This window comes from Chiloscyllium plagiosum, unplaced genomic scaffold (assembly GCF_037043375.1).
Source record: "Chiloscyllium plagiosum isolate Xiang-an unplaced genomic scaffold, Cpla_swu_hap1 HiC_scaffold_19, whole genome shotgun sequence".
Taxonomy (NCBI): Eukaryota; Metazoa; Chordata; class Chondrichthyes; order Orectolobiformes; family Hemiscylliidae; genus Chiloscyllium; species Chiloscyllium plagiosum.
The window spans coordinates 54,292,758-54,318,439 of record NW_028270157.1 but is presented as its reverse complement, the minus strand read 5'-3'; the positions used below and the strand labels follow the sequence as shown (position 1 = coordinate 54,318,439).

The window sequence follows — 25,682 nt, the reverse complement described above, 5'->3', positions numbered from 1 at the left end:
AACAATAAGGGTACTACTTAGAATAACCTTTTTTCCCTCTGTTACTGCCTGCTATCACCTTCTCTCTTCTTCAGTTATGAGCAAAGGACACTTTTGGGCTATGGATTCCTCCTAATGTATTCCATAATTAGTTGGTAGCAAGTTTTTTGATTCTGTGGGTGAGTTTTGAGAGTAAAGGTTGTGCGGAGAAAACAATGTGGCATGAGTTTATCTTCCTGGGTCAGAGTGATTTATATACATTTGTTTTGGTCTTGGAAATTTCCCTCCTATAAAAGGGCCATGATACAGGGTTCAAACTTAAATTCAATAGCAGTGGGAAAAAGCACTGTAAAACTGACTATAACATTTACAAAGTAGTTAAGCTGTCATTTCTAAAATTATCAAGCTTACTTGTTAACTTCTTTTCCCAACTGACAATAAATGCGCAGAAAATCTAGCTCCAATAAGCTTATAAAATAAAACAAACTTAAAAGTTCTGTACATCCCTGCATAGCTTGCACTCTGACAATTATTATTTGTAAAGGAGGATACCAAAAATCTTCAAGAAGCAGAACAATTTTTAAGTTTCTGTGAAATCTGGCAACTGCTTGCAAGTGGTACTGTTTCTTTTTAAAATGGATGTTGTTATTAATTTAGATAAACTGACCTAACCACCAGCATCTAATCATCTAACACTATCAGTAGCAGAGAAGGATTTGGCCCCATTTTCACTCCCTCAACATTTCAGCAAAATTGCATGGCTGAAATAGGAAGCTGTGTGAAGACTCAACAGGACATTGTTTTTAGGATCTGACACAGAAAATTGTAGATTAAATGTAATGTTACTACGCCACAGTACAATTCCATAAAGCACCCCACACATTCTAACTTTTGATGATGGGACAAGAAGAAAATGATGTTCCAAGATTATATTGTCAATTGAGGGGAACCAAATTTATTTCACTGGACACTATTAAATAACATAAATTCAGTGTTTATGATGTTCAGTCCCAATACCTTCATGGGAGGTGGATGTAATTTGTAAACTTTTAAGCCCCCCAGGGGATGAACATGTAAAACCGGGAGCATCGACAGTGGTACATGCTCACCAACAGATAACTGCAGCTCTTAACTTGACAATAAAATTGCATTTGTGGCCAGTTCTTGCTCCAGCTGGGACTCTTCCTGCAGTTGGGCTGCGTGGGTAGGTCAACACCTGGTGTCCAAGACTACCTCGTAAAATTTAGCAGCGGGACATTTTTTATTCATTTGTAGAATGTGGGCATCGTTGGCTGTGCCAATATTTATTGCCTATCCCTAGTTGCCCTTGAGAAGATGGTAGTGAGCTGCTTTCTTGAACTGCTGCAGTCCATGTGCAGTAGGTGGTCTGCAATGGGAGTAAGTTCCAGAATTTTAACTCAGGACTATATTAACTCAGGACTATGTAGGTGTCTCCTGTCTGGACACAGTGTCTATCGGGGGCTTTCTCAACATCCTCCTCCATTTCCCCTCTCTCTCTGCTCTGTCCACACGAGTATCTGACAATCTTTTAGTCCCCTGATAGCCTAATCCAGGTGAGGCCACAGTTACATCTTATTCAGGGCTCCATCCATGGCATTGTCTCTTTAGTACTTCATGCAATCACATCAGTTCTCCTGGAGCAGCTTGATAGATTTCAAAAGGTGAGCTTTCCTCTCAGATGTAGGAAGAGGTTCCCTCTCAAACTCAAGAGCCACTAAATAGCTGTGGAGTGAACCAGCCAATTACTGTCAAGCTCCCCCCTCAGCTTTTATGTTCAGCTATCATTACTATTAAATTTTTAAAAAACATTCATTATTGATGGGAAAATTATGTTTATACCAAAACTACCATTAGTTTTCAGAAACCAAAAGAGAAAATGCTGGAAAATCTCAGCAGGTCTGGCAGCATCTGTAAGGAGAGAAAAGAGCTGATGTTTCAAGTCTAACTGACCCTTTTACATTTATGGGATTAGAGACTGAAGCATTTCACCTGGTACTGATGTACTGATATAGTGAGAGGAAATTACAGGTCCTCCACTCCTTTCGAATATTTAGATGCCCTGCTGAAAGTGCACAAGAGGACCATGAATAAAGAGAGGACCACGTTTTGTTTTGATGGCCCCTAGTGTTAGTTTTTTTTAAATTAACTTTCACATCCTGGGGTAATTTTGATTAAATCCACTTGGCCAATGGACTCTGTGGCAGTGCATTTTCATGCAATTAAGCAGAGCAAGGCTTAATCTCTGGCAATAGAAGATAGGTAGGACTGGTGGATATTGCATCAGCAATGAGAAAAAAAAAGAGCGTGCTGTGACAAAAATTACTTCTCCCTTGTGTGTGATATATTCCTTAGTTTCATAGTATGGGAGTTTATGTCAACACTTCAGGCAAAAGAGAATCCTAAAAAAAACAGAACAAATGAATAGGCCAAAGCATCATAAGGTATTACTGCAGTTTAAGTTGCTTGAGGCAAATATTTTACTGGTTTCAAATATTTTTAAAAATCACCTTCTTGAATCCTTCCCTGTTGATTTTTCCATTGGATTGGTTCTTGTGGGTCAGGAAACTTTTCCTAATGACACTGTCGCAGTTCATAATACGTTGCCACAGCTCTGATTTCACCTCATTCACTGTCATCATATTGCCTTGTATAAGGTTTTCATTTCCTTGCTTTGCTAATCTGATATAAACATTTGGTACAGTTATTCATGGAAATAATTCAGCAATTAGAACGCCATGAAAACTTAGAGTAATGGAGATTGACATCACTGGTCCAATATTTATTTGAAATCAATCCAGATTTTGAGATGAATTTAAATAATAAATCATTATTATCAAGTACTGGTGAAAAGGTGAGCTTGCCTTTTTTTGTCTTGTTGTTGAGGTACATCAGTGCCAATGATTTTAGGAATGTCATGCACCCCAAGACTTTCCAGAAATTGTTGGTATGACACATGTAAGTTGTTGTTCTGTTGTTGCTGGCATAATCTGAAAGATTTAGAGACTGTTTTTCAGATATTTGTGCAACTATATTCAATCTTCTATATTTTAAAAGGTGCACATTCACAATATTCTAATGATATTAGGCCTGTCATTTACACTGGAAGCCTAACAGTTTGTGATCGAAGTACTATGAAGCTCAACCTATATTACATGACAAGTGCACTCTGCTTTGCAAAAAGAATGCTCTACTCTTAATCATCTCCTACCTAACCGACACAATCCAAACCTTCCACTTTCCATGGTGCCAAGGTGAAGAGTAATTTCATGAAAGTGTTAATTTCTACAAGTGTGCTGCTTTGTTCAATGATTTGGAAATGCAAATACATAAACAGCTAAAATTCTATTTCAGTTTTGGAAGGGAGACATGATCTGTGCTGACTCTGCCATGACTTAAAAGCAATTTTCAATTATCCGTAGCTGGCTAGTTTCTCAACAGTCAGAGCACCTTGAGATGACTATCATGAGGATCTCAAATAAGTTTAGTAGGTTAAGTGGTTTTGCATCACTCATGCTGCACCCACAGAGGAACTAGCTAACAGGAAAATTATCATAGTGTAATGAGCACATAAATGTGACCAGAGTTTGCACAAGGTTGATTCTTTAAAAGATTTTCGTGCTTAATAAAAGCACTTATCAAATGAAGAGTCTATAAATATAAATGAGTGTATACAAGAAGTTGATTTAAGAGGTATGAATAATTTGTCTCTGGAATACAAGCCTCGAATTTGTGTATTGCAAAGAGTAAATTCATGAATTGGACAGGTAGCACTAAGAAAATCCCTCACATAAACTAGAGTTGTGGTAGGCATCAGCACATCAAAGTATTGCGTTATGATCCCAGTTAAAAGAATACCGGGACAAGGTGGAAATTTGTTAGGATTTAGTTTGATAGACTATCATTCTTTAGAGAACATATAGAAGAATTAAGAGTAAAGAAAAATGGGATAGAAATCCTGGGTTAAATATGAACACAAAAAGAAGCTTTACAATATAAACTTGAACAAAACAAGAAATAATGACTAAATAGGTACACTGAACAAGAGAAGGTTCTAAACAATTCAAGTTTGTAGTGTACACTTAAGTCGCTAAACTTAACCAATCTTAAAGTGGCATTCGCCCCCATAGGACAAATAAACTTAAGTTCTGGAAGGTGGATCCTTTTCAGTCTAAGTCTGGCTGCACAGGTCACAGCTGAGGTATATGGTAAAACCTTACCAAATACAACCCCCTGGTACAAGTAAAGGAATTGCTGACTTTTCGTCAAGTCCCAAGTTACCAGTGGATTGACTTTTGTTGAGTACAAAGAATGAATGCACCCTTACCAACTCCCCAACTCTCAACATGATTTGGCAACTTTATCAAAGTGAAATTTGATTTTCTGTCATTTCATTTTGATCTTGTCACTCACTCGTATTACAATTTGTGGGTTTGATGGATTTCTAGCTCTTGGAAGAATAGTTTTGAAGTGGCACAGCAGTCGTGAACCAACCACCCACCAGACACACAAAGATAATCCTCTTTAGTAGGATCAAAAGTTCCTACAGAGCTACCTGACCATATCCAATTCTCGAGGAGTTTATTTTTCCTCTCTCTAAATATACACACTGAGATATTTGATTAAACACAGCAGACTAGTTGTTTGCAGACTTCAGGTCAGCTTTCTTTTCACTAACTTATATTTTTACTGAAACCCACCCATATCCATTTAGAACACAGCTCTGCCCTCAGCAATCGTCTCCATATCAAGCACACATTTTTCTTACTTCTCAGCTAAATCAAAAGCCAAAGCAGTATTTCAAAACACAGAAAAGGCATAATAAAACAAACTCAAAAGTTTAAAAATAACTCCAATTCACCTTAAACTGAAACTAAGTGTTTTTATCAAAAATCAGCTCAGTATCAACTTCAGGGATTTTCATGGGAGTTTTCCTTCTCGGAGCTCAAGCAGGTTTTCTCACACTATTCTCCTTAGCTTGCCTCATTAGCAATGTACCATGCCTCTATGGTGCCCAACACTACTGTGCATTTACCAGAGATGAAAGTACAGGTGATGGCTGGAACTTTCTGGATTTCCTGGTGCCATTTTTTAAAATGCATTTGTGCACCAAGCCAAGTGCTGTCAGTCAACTACTGCCATTCATGCTTCCCGTGTGTAGAATTTTGCCCCAAAGATGACTAAGAAAGGGAAATCAGCCCACTTCACCACCTCCAGGCCTTAGTTTGTGGAGTGATGCAGAGGAGGGTCATCCACTTTCCTCGGGTCTGTCAGAGGAGACAATGGCATTATGCCCTGCCTGCACTGGTCTGAAGCTGCCACTCAGAGCAGTGCAGTACCAATAGTCTGGAAAAATACTCAGCAATACCACAAGAAGCTTAAATGAGTTTCTGTGCTCTGCAAGTGGGAAGTGCGCCTATCTTCTCTTTGCTACTTCACACTCATTCTCTCTGCTAATGAACTCAACTCCCAACAAGACTCAAAGTCTACTACAACAGAGGGCAACATCTTCCTTCACTCACCGTCAACCCCATTGGCATTGATCTTCCCATGCTTTCACCCAGCCTCTTTACTTAAACGTCCATCTCCCCACTTGTACCCGAGCCTTCGGAATACAGCGCTGTCGTTCTAAACATAGTCATGCCACCGTCGCCACCGCCCCGCCCCCCCTTGATACATGGGATGGTGATTTCAATCAATAACCTCCCCACTCCTACAATAATCCTAGTTTTTCTACACTCTATCATCTCCCACCTTTATATGTCGAGTCTCTTCACTTCACAATTATTATCACCTCTGTATGCCAGCTTGCTACCTCCAATTCCCACAATTGACTACCCTAGCCTCCCTCTATTAAAGCCACTGATAAAATCCAGACACTCCGGAATTAGTGTGGCCCACATTCACTTATTAATGTGGAGAGACAGACCTGACTAATGAATGACGAGACTCCTGATTGTGCTGCTCCATGATGGACTAACTGCAAATCCCCGGAGTGGTTGAATTAGACCTGCAGGTCTGACTATGGCAGGCTGTAGAGTTACAAACCCCCAGACCTTTGATGTTAAGCAACCGATTGATTGTGTCCAAGCCCCTGGACTGATATCAGATGCTGGCCTCGACTAACTGTGCTGGTACCCCTGACTGAAGGCCATCTGTAGAATTTGAGACCTGCCCACTTGGTTGAAGCACAGATAGTGTGTTTACTAGGTAGGCTGCTGGCACTCACCATGACTGATCACTGCTAACAACCATGACATGCTGCCTGGCTTTGTGTCTGTTCTAAACACCAAGGCAAGACAGTAATAACTTTTAAGTTCTAAATGAGACAGCAAAACACAAAAAGACAAGGCAACGCAAGTTACAGATAGTATAAACATCCAAGTAGGAGCAAAGTAAACAAGTGAGGAGTCCCAAGTTTCTACATGCTCGAACACATTAGGTGGGTGCTACGTAAAATATCCTGGCAGCAGTATTACAATGAAAGGTGTTAGCAAGCACCAAATTGCAGTATTGAAATGCAAAACTATATTTTAGGTGGGCTAAAGATGTGATCTGATGAAGCAATGAGGCTGGAATATGACGGATGCCAACTTCTGTGGAACAGCAGCTGCAAGAATTGGAGAGATATCCTGAGATGTTGTGATTACAGTCCAAGATGGAGGCCTGGAAGAGCAAGCAGCTAATTAGATCTACTCAATCTAGTCTACTGCATTTGCTGCTCATTATCCGGTCTCCTCTATATTGAGGAAATTAAGCGTAGTCTGGGTGACTGCTTTGCAGAACATGTATGTTCTATCTGCAAAAAAGACCCTGAACTTCCAGTTGCCTGCCATTTCAACACACCACTTTGTTCTCTGGCCAATATCTCTGTCTTAGGCTTGTTGCAGTGCCCCAGTGAAACTCAGTGCAAACTGGAAGAGCAGCATCTCATTTTTCCACTTGGGAACTCTATAGCCTTGTAGACCCAATATGGAGTTCAATAGTTTTAGCGCTTGAGGCACCTTCATGTGTGCTTACTCCAACTCCCACACACCAGGCCTTGTTATCACGGAGTCTGCTATTAGATTGCACCCATCGTTAGCCACTAATAACTATTCATTCTCCTGTTATCAACTGCTTTGTCTGTCCATCTATTCTTTTCTCTCGTTGGGCTCTATCTCAGTCTATTGTTCACTCCATACCCCCCTCGCCCAGTTTATATTCTGCAAAATAAAATCTTCCTCGCTACCATCAGTTTTGAGGAAAGGTAACTGAGCCCAAAACCTTAACTCTGATTTTCTCCACACATCCTGCCCGACCTATAGGGCCTTTCCAGCGACTTCTGTTTTTGCTTATAATTTCCAACACTGACCATTTTTTCACTTCTTTTTCTTAAGATCTGCTCAGTACCCACTTGAAGTTTCACGTCAAGAATTCTCACCATTTAGTTTCAAACTAGGGCATGGGAAAATGCATATCAATGAGGTGAGATTCAATATTAATGGTATGCTAATATATGAAAATAGGTCTCTCTCCAGCAAAATACTCATCTCACTGTTCAATAATTGGGTGCAGAATTGAACTTTTCTGCCAATCTTGCTGCATTTTCCCAATTGACTCACTTTGGCTTGTGCCATTCAGGGCATGTAAAGGTTCCACCCCAAAACCCTACAGTCTAATCTGACATCTTCTTTACCATCTGTGGAATTGAGTACCTGGTCACATTCAATTCCTATTCAGACTACTGGGAGTTTGCCAAGCTCACTTCAACAACTATCAATAGGTGAAACAGTACAATGTTGAAAGCATGCTTCAACTGTCAAATCATTTCAAATATTGGAAGGAGTGACAATGGTCCTCAGTTTATGAATGAAGAATTCAGAAACTTCATGAATGAATGGGAAACTTAGCACAACATATCATCTCCACACTATCCCAGACTTGGCAGATAGTGAACATTGCCAAACAGGATAATTAAAGATCAATCCAATAGCACAATGTATACAAAACAAACAAGGAGAGCCATATTTACTGAAGGCATGTAAAGTAGTCTAGTCCACTGACTAATGTCTACTTTCTAGTAGACTACTTTTCCTACAGCTGAAAATCTACTAACTCAAAAATGGTAACAGGAGTGAGTTACAAGATCAAGATCAGATGACAGAAAATCTAAACAAAAAAACAGAAAGAACTGCAGATGCTAAAAATCAGAAACAAAAACAGAAATTGCTGGAAAAACACAGCAAGTCTGGAAACATCTGTGGAGAGAAAACAATTAATGTTTCAGGCCCAGTGACCCTTCTTCAGACCAATAAACCTAATTTCAGTTTCATAAAGTTGCCAACTCATTGTCAAAGCTATGAGAAATTGGGAAGGGAGCATTATGTACATCACACTTCGTAAAAATCAACACAATTAGTTATTCGGGACTTCCTAGAGAAGCTGCCACCTTGATTGTATATTGTGAAAGTGAACAACCAGATCAATTTTCACAATTACTGAGGAACTATGTGCGAGCATGAGAGGTACAGTTAGTAAGTTTGCAGCTGAGGTGTAGTGGACAGCGAAGAGGGTTACCTCAGATTACAGCAGGATCTGGACCAGATGGGCCAATGGGCTGAGAAGTGGCAGGTGGAGTTTAATTCAGATAAATGCGAGGTGCTGCATTTTGGAAAAGCAAATCTTAGCAGGACTTATACACTTAATGGTAAGGTCCGAGGGAGTGTTGCTGAACAAAGAGACCTTGGAGTGCAAGTTCATAGCTCCTTGAAAGTGGAGTTGCAGGTAGATAGGATAGTGAAGGCGGCGTTTGGTATGCTTTCCTTTATTGGTTAGAGGATTGAGTACAGGAGTTTTGAGGTCATGTTGCAGCTGTACAGGACATTGGTTAGGCCACTGTTGGAATATTGTGTGCAATTCTGGTCTCCTTCCTATCGGAAAGATGTTGTGAAACTTGAAAGGGTTCAGAAAAGATTTACAAGGTGTTGCCAGGTTTGGAGGATTTGAGCTACAGGGAGAGGCTGAACAGGCTGGGACTGTTTTCCTTGGAGCGTCGAAGGCTGAGGGGTGACCTTATAGAGGTTTACAAAATTATGAGGGGCATGGATAGGGTAAATAGACAAAGTCTTTTCCCTGGGATCAGGGAGTCCGGAACTAGAGAGCATAGGTTTAGGGTGAGAGGGGAAAGATATAAAAGAGACCTAAGGGGCAACTTTTTCACACAGAGGATGGTATGTGTATGGCATGAGCTTCCAGAGGATGTGGTGGAGGCTGGTACAATTGCAACATTTAAGAGGCATTTGGAATGGTATACGAATAGGAAGGGTTTGGAGTGATATGGGCCGGGTGCTGGCAGGTGGGACTAGATTGAGTTAGGATATCTGGTCGGCATGGACAGGTTGGATCGAAGGGTCTGTTTCCATGCTGTACATCTCTATGACTCTAACTGGAGAAGCTGCTTCATTGCAGACTACAGTTGTTGAGGCAGACTTAATTAATTGAGCAAGGAACTGAAACATCAGTGCCAGAATTCAACCATTTATTGAGTCCAAGAGCTTTACAGCTTGGAAGGTTTTCTAATATATGTAATGAATTAGCTGCAACACTCACTATAGCAACATTTCCAAGAACTGCAATACTAAAGAATGAGCAGTCACCAGATAATCAGCCAAATACACCTCACACAGATACCATAAAAAACCTGAATGATATCTTACAAAAATATCATTACCACTTCAAAATGGTCTGAGTATATTTAACTAATATTGCAATTACTTACTTCTCAAAGTGTTGATCAGAAATTGAGAGACAGTAGGTTTCTAGGATCTTTCGCAATTCAGCAAGGGATATTGTGCCAGTCTTTTCAGGATCACTCTTCATGAAAGCCTTTTGCATTTCTTTCCAATTTTGATTAATTTTGTTACGGAGAATATCTTCCACCTGGTTGAAATGTTGAGCATAAAACGTATGAAGACAAAAGTTTGATAGTGCTGTTAGACTCAAACCGTACCATCACATACATCATCCTTCTGAACTTCATAACTTTGATTCCTGAATTAATGTCAAAAGGTTGACACAGAGCACGTTAGTAGTCGCTTTGTTATTTTTTTGACCTGTGTTTTTATTGGCTCCACAGGAAATCCACAAAAGAAATTTGACTAGTACTTTGTGTATCTACCTGAAAAGACTAAATGGACTTTGCCTCAATACTTCATCCTTCAATTATATAAAACTTTATTAATACCATATTAATATTAATGTGTGCTCAAGTTCCAAAAAAAGCTGCAAAACCACAAGCTGCTAACTAGGAGGGAATTTGCCGCTTGTAATGACCCTGGATTCATCACCTTTTCCTGTGTTCCACTGCTGTCAAATAATTAGCTGCTTGTAAAATAATAAGAGTCAGGTATAGGATTTAACATATGCTTACTTCAGTAAAGATTTGACTGCAGAATAAACTTAATGTGGGAAAGGAGCTGGGGAGCCAAACCAACTGGACAGTTGTTCAAAGGAGCTCGGAGACTCAATGGGACAAATGACCACCTCCATACATTATTACTCTGTAATTCTATGAAAAATATTCTAATACAGAATAAACTAGAGTCCAAATTGATTGAGACAGCAAAAAATGTAGACAATGTTGATAAAAAGGAACTGTTCTGCTGGTGGAAGAGTTGATAGCCAAGATTTAAAGGTGATTGCCAAAGAGCCAACAGTGACATGAGGTCAAAGTTTTTTCCACAGTGACTGGTTAGGGTCTGGAATGTACAGCCTGGCAGTGTGGTGGAGGCAAGTTCAACAGATTTCTGAAGAGGGCATAGATAAGCACAAGGAGAAAGTGAGGGCTGCAGATGCTGGAGATCAGAGCAGAAAATGTGTTGCTGGAAAAGCGCAGCAGGTCAGGCAGCATCCAAGGAACAGGAGAATCGACGTTTCGGGCACAAGCCCTTCTTCAGGAATGAGGAAAGTGTGTCCAGCAGGCTAAGATAAAAGGTAGGGAGGAGGGACTTGGGGGAGGGGCGTTGGAAATGCGATAGGTGGAGAGAGGTCAAGGTGAGGGTGATAGGCCGGAGTGGGGTGGGGGTGGAGAGGTCAGGAAGAAGATTGCAGGTTAGGAAGGTGGTGCTTCGACCTCAGCACCACCTTCCTAAACTGCAATCTTCTTCCTGACCTCTCCGCCCCCACCCCACTCCGGCCTATCACCCTCACCTTGACCTCCCTCCACCTATCGCATTTCCAACGCCCCTCCCCCAAGTCCCTCCTCCCTACCTTTTATCTTAGCCTGCTGGACACACTTTCCTCATTCCTGAAGGGCTTGTGCCCGAAACGTCGATTCTCCTGTTCCTTGGATGCTGCCTGACCTGCTGTGCTTTTCCAGCAACACATTTTCAGCTTAGGTAAGCACAAGACAACAAACTATTTGTACAGCGACAGGAAAAAGGGAGAAAAGTGGGACTGGTGGAGTTGCGATTCTAGAGATTGGCTCAGACAAATCAGCCAAAAGACTTCTTCAGTGGTACAACTTTTCAATGGTTCTAAGAACTCCAATCAATTTTAACAGCAGCAGGAGTTATCTGCCTGAAGGTAGGTCTGACACATGGTGCTACAACCTCCAACATGGGTAGGGCAACGAGGCAGACCCTGAATCTACCCCAATCAAAATAGGGACTAAACCCCATGCTATTGGCACCAATCTGATATACATTAACTATCCAGACATTACAACCAACCAGCTCCCTAAGGATTCTGAGCAGCCGAGGCAACACATGCTGCTCCATGCATGTTGTAGTCCTGACCTCAGAGCTGATTTTAGGCCTTTTCATTCATGCGCTGCTTGGCCCTCGATTTATTGCTTCTACGTCTGATCTGTGACTTTCCAACATCTTGACCTCTGAACTGATACCAGTTCGAATTTCAGTAACACAGCTGTCCTGTGAAAGTTGCTGAGTGGGTCCAAGCTTAGGTTCTGACTCATCTGCATTTCTGCGAAAGCAGTGGTTGTCAGCTTATGGCAAAAGTGCCTTCTACAAATTTGCCGTTTTAGTTTCATTCAAACATCCTATTTGTTGATGATTATGTGACATAACATCTGCTTCTCACAACAAAACACAAATCTATCAAACACTTTCATGGTTACATGCTGGAGCTATTTTTAGGCAATTAAATGTTTGAATGTGTGACTGACTCGCAACAAAATTTTACCCTTCTTCCTCTGAGAATTTCCTTATTAGTAAACAAAGTTTGACATGGTAAAAACAATGACTGCAGATGCTGGACATGTTCACTCAGAAATTTGACATTTGAAATCTCATTCAGTTAAATTTGTACTAGGACTTTTTTATTATAAAATCACATCAATGTACAATAGAATTAAGACATATCGTCGGATCACATATCATTAAATATAAAAACATAATGGATTTTATGAAAAATTATGACATTTATATAGTCATGCCCACAGGATGTCCCAAATGTGGTCTTTTGGAAGTGTAGTTACTGTTATGACATAGCAAATGCAGTAACCAATTCGCACATAGCTATCCCCCCATAAACATTGCAATAACAACCAAATAATCTATTTTTTGTTGCTAATTGAGAGATGAATATGGTCAGATGTCTAGGCATTTGATTCATCTTCAAAATATTGATATGTGATCTTTTATGTCTGTCAGAAAGGATTGATGGGACTGTGGTTTAACATTTCATCCAAATGACAGCATCTCCAACAATGCAACACCTCCTCAGTTGTGCTCTGGTGTGTAACCTTTTGACTCAGATCAAGTGTGCAACCAAGAAAGCCACAGCAGACACTGACGAACACACATATTGAGACCCACATGCATAATTTGTAAAAACAAAATAATACAGTACATTTGACAAAAATAATTAAGTAGCATTAACTTACGGTCTTCCACACTGCTTCCTCAGGAATATTTTGTTTAACTGTTGAAGCTCCATTCATATACCTTCCATTAATCTAGTCAGGAAAACAGAAAAAAATATAATTGTTCTGTAAACTACAGACTATAGACTTATGGAATATTTCCAGAACAGCATTTTGGAGGTTTTATGATCTCAGCTGATGTTACTATGAGACAATTCAGATCCCAGACTGAATTCTGGCTTAAGTTTTTTTTTGTCTTAACGAGGTGGTCTTTCACTGAAACATAAACATGAAAATGCTGCAGCTATGCAAAAGAAATTACATAGAATAAATGAAAGAGAGTCATATAGTATGGAAACAGACCCTTCGGTCCAACTAGTCCCTGCCGACCAAGTTTCCCAAATTAAACTAGCCCCACTTTCCTGCATTTGGCCCATTTTCCTCTAAACCTTTTCTATTCATGAACCTGTCCAAATGTCTTTTAAATGTTATCACTGTACCTGCATCTATCACTTCCTCTGGCAGTTCATTCCACATATGAATCATTCTCTGCATGGAAACGTTGCGCTTCAGGTCTCTTAAATCGTTCCCCTCTCATCTTAAAAATATGCCGGCTAGTTTTGAACTCTCCTACCCTCGGGAAAAGACATTTGCTATTCAACTTATCTATGACCCTATAAACCTCTATAAAGGTCACCCTTCAACTTCTTTAGCTCCAGTGAAAAGAATCCCAGCCTATCCCTATAACGCAAACCCTCCAGTCCTGGCAGCATCCTGGTAAATCTTTTCTGACACCCTCCAATTTAATAATGTCTGATTTACATATAACATTAGTTTAAAGATTCTGAAATTCACAACAAAATATATCCAATTAATTCCAACAGCACTTCTTTACAGTACTCACATTGGAGAGAATTCCCTTCTCTGTCACATCTATGGGACTTACACAACTGAAATTGAATTTTGAGTCCTGAGAACCTGATAGTCTTTGCCCTGAGTTTCCATACAACTGAGCTTAGACTTTCTCAACTTGCAATAATCCCTTCAGGGTTTCTGCAAAACACTTCTGGTCTGCAAATTTCAAACTAAACTCCTTATATTGGGTAACCTATTTCTTAACAGTTCTAAATTATCTCCTCTCTTTAGGAGAAACTTTTACACATCCAGTGTAAACCATAACTTCTGCTAACTGAAACCAAAAATCTTTCTTCAAGCTACGGGTATTCCCCAAATACAAAAATGAAAGCACCATTCCAGATCTTGCCAACTGGATGCATTATATTGTTTACTTTGGGACAGTTTTTATGAGTGAATAATGTAAACAAATTCCCACTAGCCCCTAAGAATGATCCCTCATACAGTGTTTTTTATTTAACAAAACATGGCTTCAGAAAACCTTATAATTTAAATGTTAAACCCTTTCTCACACACACACACCAAATTCCATGTGCCATTTGTTCAAAATCGAATTTTAAAATGGTCTTTACATATCTGACATACCTTACATGACATATTAAGAATGATAGCAGGGCAGAGGGAAGCAAACAAGGGACGTAAGAACAGAGGAGGGAAGAAAGAAAGAAAGTGGTGATTATAGTTATTCAGTTGTGCAGCCATGTCTCTGTGGAAAAAAAATAACATTTTATTAAAGCTTTTATCTTGCATTGCACTCATCAGGATTTGCAAGAAATATCAATGTGAAAGGAAAACAACAAACCTACTGTATGAGAAGGCAGCACTGATTGGTGGACTGTAGTTGACAGATTACCAGTAAATGGTGATTGATAGTTAACTACCAAGCTTTGTTCAAATTTTCAACCAGGCAATTTAATTGATGAGTCAAGGCATTGTCCTGAGAATGGCAGTTATCTTTTGTTTTAAGAATTTAAACAGATGCAGCATAAATAAGGGCCTGTACATTAACATGTATAGTTTCTAGCACATGCAAGTTCACCATACTTTCAGCCCAACTAAAAAGGATCAGTCAAATGAGACTTATTTCTTTGATGCCCTGGGCTTTCTACTGCCTTTCACAAACTATCTTCACAGTCTTACAAAAACACTTCTTGTTTTATATTGTTATGAGGATGTAAGCTCTGAAGGATTGTAGAAAAAGGAATTCAGTTCATGTTCTGAGGACATATTTTAAAGAAGCTCTTGCTTTACCTGGTTCAATTGCAGTGGAGCCTGCTAAGTATAAGCTGATTTGTTGGGAAAACTTGCGAAGACCTAACTGAGTTGGAAAAAAGCCTGCCAAGAACAAGCTGAATTGTAGGAAAGCTGATATGAACAAGCTGCCAAGCTGATTTCTCTAATTTTTAAACAGAAAACCCTCTACATGAGTTTAGCGTGAAACCTAACTATTCTTTTGATAACATGATTGAATAAGTACAAGATTACATTTCCTGAGTAAGCTGTGTCTGGAAGGCTTCAGATATAACCATGCATAATTACTAAATTGACCACAGATGCTAGTGTAAAAAACAATTTCACTTTTTGGACTGTGAATAAAAATTAAAAAGGAAAAATATACTGCTTTAAACCAAGAACGCTGTTGAAAAAGATGTTGCAGTTTTTAAAAAAATGAGTTAATGGAATCCCTGAGTTATATCTATAATGTTACCTTACTCAAATGGTTGGAGAGGACTATGTTCAGGGCAGTTTTGCCCAGGAACACGTTTTTGATTGTTTTTTTTTCCAATCAGGACCAGTATTCAAGAGTGCTCACCATAGTTACAACCTTATGATTGGGTCCTGGGCAAGTGGTACAGCATTGTGTTTGAACAATACAGGAAAAATGTCTAGTCCACAAAAAAATAAGCGCCTAATTCTCCAGTGTAAACCTCTTGGTAGCTATTCTCACTGGGTCGGGTACGTTTTGGCACCGCCCTTTTGGCGCTCATTACTTTGGCGCTGAGCTGTTTTGACGCCAATTCAGAATAAAAAAAAGTCTTGTTTGGTTAAAGAAGAGAGGATGACTAACGACCCGATGTAATTTTCTGAACTAGCAAGAGTTGATAGTCAAAGTTGTAATGACCAGCTGTAGATTCAAATCTCGTTTTGTAATCATTTTCTCATTTAAACAATTGTTAATAGTCATCCACTGCCTTGACGATACTTAAGCCCTTCTGTCTTCACATTGGAAAGCTGTAATACAATTTTCTTTCTATTTTCTTGTACAGTTCATACCAAAAATGGCTGAAAACATTCCAAGCAAGAGAGACAAACCAAATTTTGCACACAATGGTTATCTATATGTGTTTGATAATGTAGCAAAATGTAGAAATTCGTTTTTATAGTGAATAGTTAAAAATAATGAATAAAAAAAGAATTAGATTTAGTTCTTACAATGAAACGAATTTCTTACGGACTTTTTTTAAATTCTGAATTGGCGCCAAAACAGTTTAGAGCCAAAATGGCGGGACCAAATGATTGGCGCCAAACGGGCGGCGCCAAATAGTCTCATTCCGTTCTCACTCACCATTCTCCTGTATACATTTCTCTGCAAATTCTCTTGTTGAAAATCTAAATTCAGAATCTCTGAAAATATGAATCCTGAAGCAGTGAATGAAAGCCTATAATTTGAAGTATCTACAACCTTGCAGCATTAGCAAAGAATCAGAAGGGAACTGAAGAAAAACCACTCATCGACAACTATGATCCAAATTGGTGCTAGAATTGTGCTTCTGATATTTTTGTTCCTTTCCCACCTGTAATACTTATGTCTTGTTTTCTCTCTTTCTGCATCTGTTTGTATAAGAAATTTTTAAAAAAGGGATAGAGATTAAGCTAAAGAAGTTTAAGTTAGCAATTCACATTTATTTTTGCCATTAGTTAAAAACTGTTTGACTGCAATAAATAGAGTCATTTAGTTAATGAAAAACTTAGATTGCTACTCTTTTAATCTGAATTAGACAGGTAAAAGTAGACAATCTTGTGGCTTAATCAAATTTTCACATTTGTGATAACTCCGAGAGTAGTAGGACTTGATTTCCAGCACACTATTTCACACAGCCATGACACCAGACTGTCAAAACACCAAACTGTGGAAAACCTTACACTCTATATGCTTGGAAGATGGCAAGCCAAACCTATTTAAAAAGGGAGGGTAGAGAACAAAACAGAACTACAGATCAATTGGCCTAACACCAGTAGTGGAGAAATTACTAGAGTCTGAATATTCTCCAGAATAACTGGAGAAGATTAACAGTTGTGAATAAAGACAGAGTAAAACCAAAATCTGTAGATGTTAGAAATCTGAAACAAAAAAAAAATTGCTGGAGAAACTCAGCAGATCTGACAGCATCTGTGGAGAGAAAGCAGAGTCAACATTTTGGGTCCAGTGACCATTCATCAGAACCATTGACTCTGTTTCCTCTCCACAGATACTGCCTGACCTGCTGAGTTTCTCCAGCAATTTCCGTTCTTTTGTTGGACAAAGCCAGAATGGATTTATAAATCAGACTTAACAAATCTATTAGGGGCTTTTGAGTATGTAACTAGTAGAATAGATAATGCTAAAACAGTTGATGGGTGAAGCTAGCTCTTTCAACCTGCCACTATTCAGTAACAATATGAGTGGTGTTCATCACTAACAGGATGCTATCATCAAGCCAAAAACATACACTGCCTATCATTCAAATAAATAAACTTGGAGATGAATTTCAGTGCCACTGTGATGCTAGATATGTAGGTCATACATTCCAAGAACTGATTGATTGTATCAAACAACATGTTCACAACAAGCAAGGCACTGATCATATTCAACTGACCCATGCCTGCAAAACTCTCAGACCATTCTCTGGGTCATTTTTCAAGGCAATGGTTTGAACAACCAGATTTCATCTGTCTAATTTAAAATTTAAACAAAGCTTGGCAGTTAATTGTCAGTTGTAATTATTTTCCATGGCAATACCTCTATGAATCAGGGCACACGTGTCAATCAATCAATACTCTCACAGTATAAATGTTGTTTCCCTTTTATATTAATATTTCTTATAAATTGTCCTGTGAATGCAAAGCAAAATGCTTAAAAATGGCTTTCTTCATCAATACTAAAGTGGAGATTAGTGTATGTACTCAGATTGGCAAACGCTATCTTCCAAGGGATTGTTTTGGGGACTTAATGTTTCATTCTATTTATTGACAATCTGGTAGATGCATTGATTTCTATTCCTTTAAGTTTACAGATAACTTTAAAGTAAGTGGCATGTTAATTAGTGTAGGTAGAATCAGAAAGCTGCAGAAAGACAATGTCAGATTGAGTTAATTGTTCAAAGCTATGGCTGACTGAGCTAATGTGTGTAAGTGAAAGGTCATCACTTTGAACCTAAGAAAGATAGACTATTTAATAATGGCAAAAAACTATGGATTGTAGAGGCAGCGAAAACGTTTCAGATCTGAACACACAAATCATTAAAAATTAGTAAACAGGAGCTAAAGATAATCAAAAAGCTAGTGGAAAGTTGGCCAATGTCTCATGGTTGAAAAATGTGGTGCTCCAGCATCTGCAGTCCTCACTTTCTCCAATGTCTGATGGTGGCAATTATGCTTCAGTGTATAGAATCTCAATTGAATATAGACTTTGGTGGATACTCCAATTCAGGAAGGAGATATTGATCTTGGAGAGGATGTTTTGCAAGAATGATACTGGGGTTTAGAAGGTTAAAGTAAGAGGACTGAGAGGTGATCAGTAATATTTACACAAGTACTGGTACTTTGCATTGTGACTGTGTCAATAATTCTCTGAATTATGTAAGCTTTGTTCTGTTAGAAACTTAATGCAAAGCTCTCAAATGCTGTACAGTTATTGCTTATTCCAGATACTTGATTTTAGAGAGTGTGTTTTAATGATCCAGGACTTTCAGGGATTTTGATGTAAGATTGTCAGGATTGTTATTCCTTCCCCTTTGAATCTGACTACAACTTCAAGATTAGTGGAAGTGCTGAATAACTTGGAAAATCCAGAAATTGAGTTTAGTGGTTCATTGCTGTATCATAGATACACTGTCAATTATGTGAAATCAATAACTTAAGATCAGAAAGTGCTGGAGAAACCTAGCAGCATATGTAGCGAGAGAAACAGAGTTAACGTTACTAGTCCAGTATGACTCTTTGGAACATATTATTCCAAATCAATTGATCTGGTGAGAACTTTCCATTTTTCTGCTCTCATACCTGACATTATAAACCTTGTTAAGAAGTTAAGTCTTGTTCAAGAAGATATAACTGGTCTTTTAACAGCAAGCTGAGTGATGACTACTGCTGAATAAGTGATCTGGCCCCAAGTAAAATGTTTATGCTTGCAAAATATTGTTAAGCATTGCGCTTAAAATGAATTATCAGATTTTTGAAAATATTTTTAAAATTTAAATTTGTGCATGATGGCACCTCTCCTACTCTAACCTATCATGCATATCCCAGTTTTACTTCATGTTTCCCAAAATTTTTAACCAGAGATTTGATTTTAGCATTTTTTTTCATTTCCTAGTTGACTGTCTGTTATGAATTACAGTATCGTTCCAGTGCAGGAGAGGGCCATTTGACCTATTGTGTATGCACCGGCACTCTGAATATTGTACCTTCATGCCAATCTCCTATCTTTTCCTTGCAACTCTGCACATTGTTTCTAGTTAAATAATCATTCCAAAACTTCAAAGTCTGAATTGAGCCTGACACCACCACACTTACAGGAGAAAGTGAGGACTGCACATGCTGGAGACCAGCATGAAAAATGTGGTGCTGGAAAAACACAGCAGGCCAGGCAGCATCCGAGGAGCAGGAGAATCGACGTTTCGGGCATAAGCCCTTCTTCAGGAAGGAACCACCACACTTACAGGCAGGACATTCTAGACCCTGACAACTCACTGTGTGGAAAAAAATTCTTACCTTGACTTTATTTCTTTTCCAAAATACTTTAAACTGTGCTCTCTGGCTCTCAATCTGTTTATGAATTTAAACAGTTTCTTCCTATCCACTCTGCCCAGATTCCTCAAGATTTTGAAAATTTCTATCAAATCTCCTCTTATCCTTCTCCTCTCCAAGAAAACAGTCCCAACTTCTCCAATCTTTTCTCATAACCGAGTGTACAATGCCTGCACCATTCTGGTAAGCCTCTTCTGCACTCTTGCTAATGTATGCACGCCCTTGCCTTAGTGCAATGCCCAGAACTGTACACAACACTCTAGCAGAGGTCTAACCAGTGTCAGTATAACCGTAATTTTCATCATAATCTCCCTGCTCATCCAACTTAAACTCTAATTTATCAAGCCTAGAATACTGTATGCTTAATTTACACATGTCCTGCCACCTTCAGTGACTTAGGTATACGTACAGTCAGGTGTCTCTGCTCCTGCACACTCTTTAGAATAGTACAATTTATTCTTTATTGGCATGAGCTGTTTGGTCAAGTTGATAATATCCCTGCAGCTTAATAATGGGAATCCCCAATAAAAACGTTACAATCAATTACATGTCAAGGAAGTTTGAGTTCTTGCTACAGAGATTATGAAAACTTCCAATGTAGCTTTCTTTGCAGTCAGCAGCAACCATTCTTGTTTTGCTACTGACCACAATATCAAAGACCATTATTCTTTTTCACATGGTCTTCGTGACCTAGGGCAGGCATGATGAATATTTATGCATATTAGAAATGGAACAAGAAATCTTTAAAATGTCTTCAAATTATAATCATCCTCCATTCTCACTGGAGCATCTATCAAAAAAACTTATAAAAGATTCAATAGCCTCTTCCCACAGGCCAGTGATAATGCTGAGCTTTACTGCCCTCTCCCTGTTCTCCTCACACATGCACATCTTTGTTCAGTTAGATCAAGATAAATAATTTTAGATACCTTTTCTTCATCTGTTTCACTTAAATCCAGGATCTGATTATAGTGAACAACCCCACTATGCTCTGGGTCCAGCAACAGCATAAGATCCTTAATCTGTTTATCAGTTAGTCGTAAAGGAACACTCTGCAGAATACGACGCAGTTCTTGTCTAGTGATTATACCTTTGTGATTCTGCGGAAAAACAGATGTTCTTGATTGTAAATGCATTGAGCAATAATTTAAAATAAGGAACAATGACAGTCTCCAAAACTCAGATCTAAAACAAGCTCTGATTTTCTGTTCCAAGGTAGTGAATGATTGAAATATATTCTAATACCCAATTGTATTGGTCATTAAGTGCAAGCAAACAACAGTAACTTACATCATCAAAACTTCTCAATACCTTCTTTAGTGCAGGGTATCTCTCCTGTAAGTATTTATGTAGCTTCCGTAAAATGTCTCTACTTTTGCTGTTGTCAATTATCTTTCCAACAGGATCTACACTGTGACAGAAGAAACATCAGTGCTCGATTTGATATAAATGTATGTTGAAAACTAAAGACAAAATAATAAACCAAGAATTTGCTTGAATATTTCAAACAATATTTTAAACTAAGAAATCAGCACAACAAGCACCAGCCTTTCGAACAATTACTTTATTCAACAGAAAATAATATTTATAATAACAATATTTTAAAAATAAAAATCAATTAAACGTGGAAAAAAATTAAAAACTTACTGAAACTTTGTTTCATGATTTTCTGATTTACAAGGAGCTGACTTTGGAGCATCTGTAATACCAGGCATGGTTTCCTCCTGCAAGGAGCTACACAAAATTTAACGTTAACTCTGTTTTCACTCCACAGATGCTGCCAGACCTGCTGAGTTTCTCTGGCGATTTCTGTTTTTCTTTTGTTTCAGATCTCCACCATCCATAGTTCTTTTATTTTAAATGAAAGTTATCTTATCTATGACACTTTTGAGGGCAGCAAATTGAGAAAGCCCTCATCCTCTGGCGGAAACATAAAACAGGCTATGATGGCATTAGGTAATTCTGCCTTCAAGATTAAGGAAGGCGAATGGCTGCAGAAATCAGAAACCCAGCTACCATTTTAAAATCAATGAACAAGTCCTAGGATTAGCTACTGAGCACGTGTGTGGAGCTGTGTCATAATGATACCAAATCACATGGTATTGGATCCTGAATTTGTAGGGTTTCATCAATTCCTTGTGAAATGATTAATGAAGCCTGTTAATGGTCATTCTGATTAATGTAAACCTGGTAGCAGCAGCTTTTAAAAGACTGATGAAACCAGATGCGTGTGGTTAGCAATGGTGAGAGGTGGAGCCCAGAAACAGCACATTGCAAAGAGTGAAAAACGAGGTCAGCCCAGAACTCCAGCCCTATAAACAGATGGAAACTCTGAAGAGAAACTCAGCAATGATAGGAATCATGGATTGATAGACTTGTAGTCTCACCCAGGCACTGAATCACAAAGATGCAAAGACCACACAAAGATATTCTGGCCTACTATCCATTGTCTCCATGTTTACCCTACCCTTTCATATCTCTCTTTCTGAGCTCTATCCCCACCTATCCACCCAGCACTCCCCTTCTGCTCCCCCCTTCTACCTCCTCCCCACACTGCGGCTTCAGCATAAATACCAGTTTTTCCGACCTGCTAACAATTCTGATTAAGAGGCACTGGAATCAAAACATTAACTGTGCTCTCTTCCCAAAGATGCTGCCAGACCTGCTCAATTCCTCCAGCAAGTTTGCCTTTTGTTTCATTACTGACAGTGATACACTTTACTTTCTGATCAAATTCCAGAAATATTCTTAACTGCGAGTAGTTGCCAAATCACTCCAAACCAAGAATGCTGTTGCAATGAGGCTCATTTGATCTGCTAAGAACACCGTTGTGGCTGTCAGGTCACAGTGGCCACTGATTGTCCAATGGAGGAGTTACCCATCCATAGTCATAGCCAGGCATTTTCAAATTAAAGATTTTCACCTGACCTTCAGAGGCTGCTTCAATTGTGAAGTTTCTCTCTCCCACTGTAGCCCTCTGATAATGGGTTGCCCATGTGTTTCTTATTTGCCCAACACATCAAGGGTGAGAACGCCTATATGAACCCACTTTTATGGTTCACAATATAGAAAATCCTACCCAAATAATTTACCAACATATTTAAATGCCAGTCCAATGCAAAATGGTCAAACTGTTGTCAAATGCTACCGTAAATTCAAATATTCTAGGTGCTGGACAAAAATATGTGAATCATCTTTGCTACAACTTGTTGGGCCGAAGGGCCTGTTTCTACACTGTAATCTAATCTAATCTAAAACCCGTCTTTTTCACACAAAACCATAATCTTGTTCAATTCTTTTACAAATTTTCTCAAAAGCATTAAGCAAACTAAAACTAGCATAGTGATTAGATTAGATTACATTACAGCGTGGAAACAGGCCCTTCGGCCCAACAAGTCCACACCGACCCGACGAAGCGCAACCCTCCCATGCCCCTACATTTACCCCTTACCTAACACTACGGGCAATTTAGCATGGCCAATTCACCTGACCTGCACATCTTTGGACTGTGGGAGGAAACCGGAGCACCCGGAGGAAACCCACGCAGACACGGGGAGAACGTGCAAACTCCACACAGTCAGTCGCCTGAGGCGGGAATAGAACCCGGGTCTCAGGCGCTGTGAGGCAGCAGTGCTAACCACTGTGCCACCGTGCCGCCCACTGCCACCGTGTCGCCCACAGTGTAGTCAAGAAAAGTTGCAAAATTGTAAAACAACTTGATATTACAATTATTTTCTACTACCTTTAGAAACAAGCAACTGGCATTTAACTGGCATTAGCTATTACAGGAAAAATAGCAATCAATAATCTTACAATCCTAAAGTCTTGTCACTGTGCTGAGTTGGGATGGCCCATCTATTCTCCATAGCTGTTGATTCTGTCAAACTGAGTAAAAATGGTTTCCATGCTATTTTGCCAGTAGGTTTAATATTGAACCTGAAACAAAAGACAAAATGCACAACAAAAGGAAATCTTGAATTTAAACTCATTAAAACTATCGATTCTACAAATCATATAAATTAGGCACCTCAAGGATTTTACCTCAACCATATACTTTCTTGTAGCAACATATACAGATAAAATATGTATTGTTTTAAAGTAATCAAGTAAAACATTTGGAATATTTGTTTAACCATACCATCTGAATTCTTCAAGTAGGACTCAATCAAATTCCACAAGTAACTCACCTATTGCTCCAAAAGTACATGTAATGATACCTTGTTGATTATCAAACCAGTTTATTTTTGGAAGAGGTCATTTCGGGGCTAGGTGAAACAGTTAGATGGGAATGATAGACTACTGTTTGTCCTTCTCTGTGTCAAGACATCATTGGTCAGGCAGCATGTGGTGTCTATTAACATTCTTCAAGTTTTCGTAACTGGTGAATATCAAAGTCTTTTTGAAGCCACAAAACAATATGCGACTTTATTTTCACAATCAATTCATTCAATTATATTAATCAATGTATTTTAGTTAATTATCTGTACACCTTTGAAAAAGGGTTCATTTGATAAATTCAGCCAAATGACCATATCAAAGTAGGCAAGTATAATAAAATTTTAAAATATATTACTATAATTTGGAAACTTAGATTCTAAAGCAGAGGTAAACAGGTTTTGTTACTCAGTTTTATAAAGGTAATTTTTTTTGAAAAGTCAGAAACCTTTTCATAGCTGTATGTCAAAGCAGTTTTTTCCAAGATATCATGTGACTCAAGCTAAATGAATAGATAAGCTACCTGGTGAGATAATTGCTTGAAATGTACTTATTTAAGATTTATCAGCCAGAGCATGATAGGGGCCACAGACATTCCTTGTTCAGGACATTTAGTTTTGGCTCTGTCCAATCAAGTACACATGTGGGGAAAAATCCCTGAGTTTTCATTTAGAGTACAGTGAGTTAATTTGTGTCTGTCTGAGGATTGACAGTAAATGTGCAGATTACATCTGGCGAATGTGCAGAAATTTGACAAAAAGAGATGTTTGCAACCTCAGTATTTAGGTAGGATATTAAGTGAAGACAGAAGTGATATTTCATTGGGGTTGAGTGTGTGTAAAAGATATTGCTGAGGAAAAAGGCTGAATGTTTTACTATGCTGTTTATAAGATCTTTCCAAATTGTCTTATATATATATAGTTCTATTTTACGTAATAAACTTATGGCTAAAAAGCACACTGGCAGCCTCTTGTAAATGTATTCTGGGACTGACCACTATGGCAGCCAAATTGAAAAACTAAAACTTATGATCTATTAAGCCAGGTTTCACCCTGGGATCTGATTTGTCTAGTATTACCACAACACAAGTGGGTTCAAGCCAATCCAGACTAAGAATGAAAACTTACATTGTCTATTCACTGCAAGCATCATTGAGAGACCGATCAGTCTAATTGCAAATGAGCATGTACCCAGGAACAAAAATGAGAAGTCTGAATTTAGCAAAGATCATCAGAAGCAAGACAAGCAAGAAACCCACTTGATTATGTTAGTAATAGTCCCAGATCTAGACTATTAATGCCTAGGCATTATCTCCATACTGGAATACAACTGGGAGCAGATTTTATGCATTAACAGGCTGTCACCAGCAATGCCAAACACAATGGTACATCTGGAGAGGGGTGAAAGGGTCACTAGGTGAACAGTCAAATTGTACTATCTATGCTACTCTCCTGTCTTGGTTCATTTATCAGGAATGCAGTCAGAGATTGCATTTAGTGCTCCTCTAATGTGTGCATCTGTGTGTGCATCCATCAGAGTACACACTGTCGTTCACTGCAGCTATTCTGCACCCACTGACTCACATTATATCCATATCAAAAAAGTACTATTTTATGACTCACTCAGGTAATTAATTTCAAGAATAAAATGTCACAGTGAGAGTCTTAGAGATTCACAGCAA

At 38.8% G+C, this 25,682-nt stretch overlaps 1 protein-coding gene across 1 annotated transcript in view; it reads right to left on the bottom strand.

Annotated features, from left to right (window-relative positions):
- efcab6 (EF-hand calcium binding domain 6) overlaps positions 1-25,682 on the bottom strand; it is a 111,499-nt gene that overhangs the window by 60,571 nt on the left and 25,246 nt on the right. Inside the window, exons 9-16 of the mRNA XM_087997400.1 lie at positions 23,600-23,722; positions 21,434-21,520; positions 21,098-21,197; positions 20,716-20,886; positions 12,884-12,955; positions 9,758-9,918; positions 2,862-2,987; positions 2,508-2,679 (exon numbers count right to left, since the gene is read on the bottom strand). Of these exons, the coding sequence (XP_087853526.1) occupies positions 2,508-2,679; positions 2,862-2,987; positions 9,758-9,918; positions 12,884-12,955; positions 20,716-20,886; positions 21,098-21,197; positions 21,434-21,520; positions 23,600-23,722 (1,012 nt within the window). The remainder of the gene's footprint in view (positions 1-2,507; positions 2,680-2,861; positions 2,988-9,757; positions 9,919-12,883; positions 12,956-20,715; positions 20,887-21,097; positions 21,198-21,433; positions 21,521-23,599; positions 23,723-25,682) is intronic.